Raw genomic sequence first — 6,975 nt, 5'->3', positions numbered from 1 at the left:
TTCAAATCTAGTTTAAAGCCCTGTCTATGAGTCCTGCTAACTCTTGCCCCAGGAAACTTTTTCCCTTTTGAGGCACTGGGACGGTAGTCCAAAGAGTCTCACTACCGCACCGTCTCACGCATGTCAGCGCTTCACCCACAGGCTCATCTCTAGTGAATTGTGTTATATTCCCTTTCCCCCGCTCCCCCCCCTCCGCCCTTCAAATCTAGTTTAAAGCCCTGTCTATGAGTCCTGCTAACTCTTGCCCCAGGAAACTTTTTCCCTTTTGAGGTAGATGTACCCCATCTGTTGCCACCAAAGCTGGTGGAGTGTAAATTGATCCATGATTAAAAAACCCAAAGCCATACCTATGGCACCAGTCTCTGAGCCAGGCATTGATCTGCTGGCTCTTACTGTGTATAGCCAGGCATTGATCTGCTGGCTCTTTCTGTTTATCGTCTCAGATCTCCCTGCAACTGGTGTGATAGAGGAGAACACTACTTGTCTTCCAGGTCCCTTAACCAGTTGTCCAAAGCCCTTGAAGTCTCTCTCTGCATTTTTCTCAAACTACTTGTTTTAATCTCATCACTACCTACCTGAAAGATCATCAACGGGTAGTAGTCAGAGGGTTTAACTAGTGTAGGGAGTTTTCTCTGAATGTCCTTGATCCTGGCTTCTGGGAGGCAGCAGACTTCCCTGAGGAGCGGGTCTCATCTGCAAATAGGACTTTCCAATCCCTTCAGAAGTGAATCCCTATGACAAGGCCTCATCTGTCTTTCTTACTTGAGGACATCTTTATGCATGGCTTCCTCTGGTGGTGCCTTCGAGCTTGGCGAGTTGCCTTCTTGCTCTTTGTTCAGTTCCCCTTGCAGAACATCATACCTGTTTTGCAAGGGCACTCGGGAAGGTGGAGCATTTACTGGGGTGGGGGGCACACCTGCCACTCATGTTTCGCTGGGAAGAAACATGTTTCCATTCTTGTTGATCTCTGTTCTCTAAATCCACCCATTTACTATGGTCAGCCTGGCATAGAGAGGCTAGGGAGCCCTTTGCCTCCCTCTCATGAGCTTCATCTAACCGTTGGGCCTGTCTCACAGAAGGGAGGATACGGCTCCAATGGTCTATCTCATTCTCACACTTCCTGATCATTCTCAGCCTACTTACCTCCTTCCTGAGCTCCACAAGTATGTGGAGGAGCTCCTCTACTTGGGCACACCTCCCACAGGTGTGCTCAATGCTGCCATCAGACACCGGTGTAAGAGCAGGGCACACCCTGCAGCTCGACACCTGAGTGGCAGCACTGTTGCTCTGTCTGGCAAGCTGCACCTACCTTGGTGGGTGCATGGCTGATGGAGGCCATAGCTTTCTGCCTGGTGGTAACCATTGCTCACCGGCTGCTGTGGCCGAATCTCAGCACCTTTTCTGCTTGTCCTGCCTGCGCGAACTGCTGCACCACACCCTTCCGAAGTGACACCGTCTGATTGCTCACCTTGTTCTCTTGCGCTCCCTGGGGGCTGCTTTTCTACCTGAGGGGCTTAACCATACTCTTGTCTCTGCCTACGGTGAGTTCATGCTGACTGCCGTCAGGAGCTCACGTTTCCCTCTCTGGGAAGGGGGGGGATGCTGGGGCACACTCTCTCTCCCTGCACTTTTTTGCCTTTGTACAGGTTTGTTGATTTTTTTTCCCATGGTTTATTTGCTTTTGTCACTTCAGCAAGGTCCCCCAGCGTGATCCTTCGCTCTGGAGCCCTTCACCTGTTGTTAGCTCTATTTCATCCCAGCAGATGGGAATCTGTAGTGTTTTTAAACATCAATGTAAAAAATAATGCAAATACATAATTCAGCCAGTGACATAGATAACTTAAGGTTTTACAGTTGACTCATAGTACTTGCTTTGTTTGAATGCACCTTTTGCTGAACCTGAACCATATGGGCTAAGTTAAATTCCAGCTTTCCTTTGAAAAACAAAATTCTGACCCTTCTAGTTGAAAGAGTAGATGGACTGCATTGAAAGCCTCTTGTAGCGTGATGAGAAGCGGCTTGGACAGAGTAATCACAGCCAGCATTCTCCAGAACTGTAACTTTGTTTTATAATCACCACCAGAAAAGTACGGTATTATAATAGGCATCATTTTAGTCGCAAACTTTGAGTTGTAATTAAGTATTTTGCTGAATCCTCCAGTCTGTAGTGCTCATAAAGCACTCTTGAACTGCAACACATGTGCGCTCCACAGTGTGCAATTAAACCCAGCTCTCCTGGTCAACCACACTGGGGATGTGTCCAGTGATAGCACAGAAAAGTGCTGTTGACTTCAGGGGTACAACATACAACCTTGGACACTTCAGGGACAGCATCAGATTTGTCTCTGTGTGTCCTCACCCTTCTTCTGAACCGATATAAACCCAGCAAAGAGTACTACAGGACTTGAATCAAGCAGCATGACCTTTGTATGTTTCTATTAAGAGCAAAAATGAAAACCTCTCAGTATCACCTCTTACCTAAATTTCTATTGATGCTTTTAAAATTTAGTATAACCCTCTTTTATTTTTTGCACTATTCTATGTTCAGAGTTGATACTAAACAAGCCAAGATCCTGCAGATCACTGAAGCACATGCCTTAGGTCTGCTCTGAACTAGGAATACAAGATCTGAGCCAAAGCCCACACAAGTCAGCAGACAAATTGACTTCTGAATCTTTCATGTAAGCCCATGATGACTGCAATAGCACTTTTCTGTCAAAGTTTTCAAGTTGAGCTATCGTCACTGTGGTTGTGTAACAGGAACACATATCCTCAAAGGAGTAATAAAACACTAAAAATAGGAGGGGGTAACTAGTACACGGTGCTATTGTCAGCTTCTCTGCCAGCACTACCACTCATAAAAATGTCACTATTGTCCTTGGTCTTTGGACCCCACTACTAAGACAACAGATCAGACAGAGTGTGTGCAGGACTTTATGAAAGCATCTAGACTGCCTTTGAAGGGCCATCCAAGGCTGTCTTCAAGACTGGAGAAAGCACTACGCCTGCAAGTGTAGCTCTGAATGCAGCCTGGGGACGATATGCCCATGTGCCCCATTGCCTGCATTTTGGCATGGCAGTGAGACACATGGAGCTGGCTGAGCACCTTCAAACAGAATGCCTGCTCCACCAGCCTGCTTGCCGAGGACTGGAGCTGGCTGTGGTGAGCCTGGCTGCCCTTCTGTCTGCTTGCAAGACACTGTATATGCGTGCCTCCTCTCTATCAAAGTTTAATCAGTTCTTGGGTGGAAGCAATCTGTTATGGTCATTTGCAAGTCAAGGTTGGAGATGTTTTAACACAAGCAAATCTGCATCAGAATCAACAAATTGTCAGGAGTTTCAGAGTGTTTGTGGGAAGAAATGAAATTAGTAACTTGTCTGTGAGAATGTTTTTTAACACCTATGTTAAAGAACAGCAAAAATCTGCAAAGAGCAGCTGTGCAGCCACGTACTCTTGGTTAGCTTGGCATTAGAATTTATCCTGAAAAAAAAGCCATAACGAGTGCAATAAGGAATTTTCAGACAGTTCACATTTCTTAACACTTTTTATGCATAATAAGCTAATGTAAACTGCAAGGAGAAAACATAACATTTATCCTTACCATTTCCTGTTAAGAACAAGTCAAAGAAAGTAGTCCAAGTGTCTATAGTGGGAAGATTTGGGTTATCTCTGTAGTAGTGATACATGGAAACTGCGGTATCTTTGGGATTTCTGCTGATGTAGATCATCTGCAAATGAAGATGATATATAGTTATTATAATATCCTTCCTTTATTTTAGAGGAGATCTGTGTGTACATGTAGCACTTTCATAGGCAGTTTGAGGCATCAAAAACCTTTGCTTTAGGATTCCTTTGTCAGTGACCATGTCATTAAAATAGAAATAATTTGTCTCCGCTTAGGCAGAAGTCAGTAGTGGTTAGTAAACAATTCCATGTGGACAGAGGTGTGCTTGCTATAGCTGGATAATGTCTATGTTTTATGAAAGCGGCTATGTTCGTTTTAACCCATGAGTCAGTATACTATCTCATATATCTAACATACAAAACCATTTACTAATTAACATTGTCAAGACAGTTGCAAAACATAAATTTTGGATTTCGCTCAAATTAGCCATGCCCCAAAAGTCTGAATCTGAGTAATCCTGAAATCTTGACTTCTAACCTAAAATCTGACACCCAGAGCTGATTTCTTAAAGACCTCCCACATCAGCAGGGGAGGAACCCAAAACTGTGGTCTGGATCTGCCTCCCACATTTCAATTCTCCTCTGTTTGCCTAAATCTCTTTGTGTCTTCACAAAGCTTCAATAGGAGTAGCAAAATACTTTCACACCCAGAACAGCCTATAAGTACCCAAGATAACTACTTTCTAAATTGTGCTCCAACCACTAGAAAATGGGGCCATGAGATCACCACCCCCCATCCCTAATAATATATTTCTGATTGAAAGATGTTGATGTTACGTTTTGTGTGGTGCCTGGTATACAGCTTCCATGGGAGCTGTGGGGCAGGAGCAGAGCCCAATTCCCAGCCCAAGTCTCTGCTTATGCTGCCTTTGACTGCTGGTCAGCGTTGTCTTCAAAATTTGCAGCAAACCACTTTTGGAAACTGTAAATCGTTTAAAAATTATTAGGGAACAACAACACAAAACAGATTCCTAATATACACTTAATATATATTACTGCCTTTATGTATTTTTGCCTTACCTTGCAATTTTTATTCTTAAAATTTGGAGGTAACAGGTTGTAGTCTAAGTGTGTTGGGATGATTCTCTTTGATGTGAGTGTGTTAAGTTCCTCCAGTTTGGAAACATCTCCAAATTCAATGGGAGATGTTAGTGTAACTTGAGTATTATAGAGCTTTGTTATAACTCCTGCAAGCCAGTGAGTGCCTGCAGAAAAGTAGTTTTAAGGGAAAAAAAAAAGAAAGTAAAATTTGTTACTGAGAAAATATGTGGAAAGTGCATTCTGCATATGGAAACACCTTGCTAGTGCATAAAGTGATACTTCTTATTCCCCAGATTCAAGAAACTTTACGTATCTGAATAATCTTGTTGACTCCAACTGTACAAGTACTGGAAAAATTAGGGCTGTAGCTGAAGTACAAAGCAATTCTGTGATAACTGTTAATATTAGTACCAAAACAACCTCCTTGGCAAACTGCTTGTCAGCTGAGAGGTGGTTATATTCTTTTTTCATTTATTTTAGAATAACTTGGGGTTTCTTTCTTTATGCAGACCTGAGTCTGTGTATTTGGAAGATACTGACTGAGCTTCCTCTTTGGTGTGTGTTTCTGTGTGCAAGTGAGACTGGGGGAGGGAATAAGAAATTAATAAATCTACAGCCAAGAGCCATACAAATAAATTAATACAATTCTTGATTTGCTCATAATTGAAAGTAGAAAGTCCTAAGGAAAGTCCTTAGAAGTACAGATTTTACTTACAAGAAATAAGTATTTATTTGCTTTCTAATATTAAAACATCTGAGGTTATTTTCAAGTAAAGAAATAAAAATTTAGATAAAGGACCCATTTTTTTTTTTTTTAATTTGAACACTTACTGGCAGAATAATATATTCTCATTCTCATACTCAAGCACCCTTCCCTCTTTCTTGTACACAGACATTTCCCAACTAGTTTAAGCAGAGAACATGAATCGGACAATTGAGACTTCTCACAACTAACATCTGAAAGTAGAACTTACCAGATTTGGGATAGGAAACCAAAAGGACATCATCTTCTCTAGCATCAAAATTATCCAAGGATTTTAAAAGTTCTGGAGAAGACCTGGTGGTAAAGGGAATCCCCTTAAACATGTGAATTAGTTCTGCCTCGCTGGGATTGGACATGGTTGCTTAAGTCTTGGATTCCTGCAGATCAGATAATGGTGAAATGACAAGGGGATTTAAGAGTCACTTCTAAGTCAGATGGTTTGAAGTGACAAATTGAGACCAAGCAATAGAAACCTCATGCTTATATACTTTGCTACACACCATGGAGTCCTATCAGATATTGATTTTCCAAGCAACTGAAATATTAGACGTAACTTGACAAATAACTGAAATGCAGAGTCATTAAAAATACATTTGTCATTTATTAGCTCTGCAGATAAAGTAATGAGGTCATAGTCAAAATGTATCAGTTGCGGAAAATTACAAGACTGAACATTATATGTTGCCTTAAAATATGCTTAATATGATTATTCTATAATTTATACTTTGTGGGAAGCTGTTTTAGCTTCCAAGGAAAAAGCTACATCTTAAAATACTTCTATGAATACAAAACCATTGTTTTATTTTATGCGAATGAAATAATTTTTGTTTCATTTTACTAAATACACAACAGCCTGAATTTTCAAAAGTGCAAATCAATTCCAAATGCTTGAATTTTGTGATGTTAAAGAACTAGTTTTTTGAACATTTTAGAATTTCAACCTGAGGCATCTTAAAGAGGCACTTAACGGCACAGTGATTTTTAAGCTGTCATATGTCTCCATAAGAGGAGTACAGACAACAAAAACTGCAAATTTAAAGTAGATATTTAACACTAGCTTGAATTCTGCATGTTTCATGACTAGAAGTGGTTTAAGATTTTTAAATCTTTCCACTGAATATGTGAATTCATCAAAATAAAAGTCACTTGCAAGAGAGAGACAGTTCTCAATGGATTACCTGTTTTGAACTGTGTTTTTTGAAAAAAAATTGAATCTGTGGAAATCATCTTTAATGTTTTTCAAACTTAAAGCTCCACTGTAAAATAAATAGCTCAGTTTTTAATCAAACATTTTGGAACGCTTAATATTTTCAGTTTTCCTTTCAATGGGCACATATATATTTGCTTATTTTTACATTCTTTTCCTCAAATATCTAGCATCTTCACTATTTGTGTTGAAAACATGCTACAATATATTCAGCTGAGGCCCTTCAATGTCTTAACTCAACTTGAGAACCTGCATCCAACTCTTGCTTTAAAATAAAAC

General features: G+C 40.6%; 1 protein-coding gene across 1 annotated transcript; it reads right to left on the bottom strand.

The window, feature by feature from the left end:
• Positions 1-3,602: 3,602 nt before the first annotated feature.
• Positions 3,603-5,845, bottom strand: LOC104533233 (sulfotransferase 6B1-like; the record flags this gene model as incomplete). Its single annotated transcript, XM_010185483.1, has 3 exons — positions 5,701-5,845; positions 4,706-4,890; positions 3,603-3,729 (listed from the first exon to the last, which is right to left on the bottom strand). Coding segments are annotated over exons 1-3 (457 nt in total), but the record flags the coding sequence as incomplete, so codon positions are not given.
• Between the last annotated feature and the right edge of the window lie 1,130 nt (positions 5,846-6,975).

This window comes from Mesitornis unicolor, unplaced genomic scaffold, assembly GCF_000695765.1.
Source record: "Mesitornis unicolor isolate BGI_N332 unplaced genomic scaffold, ASM69576v1 scaffold12185, whole genome shotgun sequence".
Lineage (NCBI taxonomy): Eukaryota > Metazoa > Chordata > Aves > Mesitornithiformes > Mesitornithidae > Mesitornis > Mesitornis unicolor.
The sequence above is the reverse complement of the archived record's forward strand: the minus strand, read 5'-3'. Positions and strand labels throughout refer to the sequence as shown.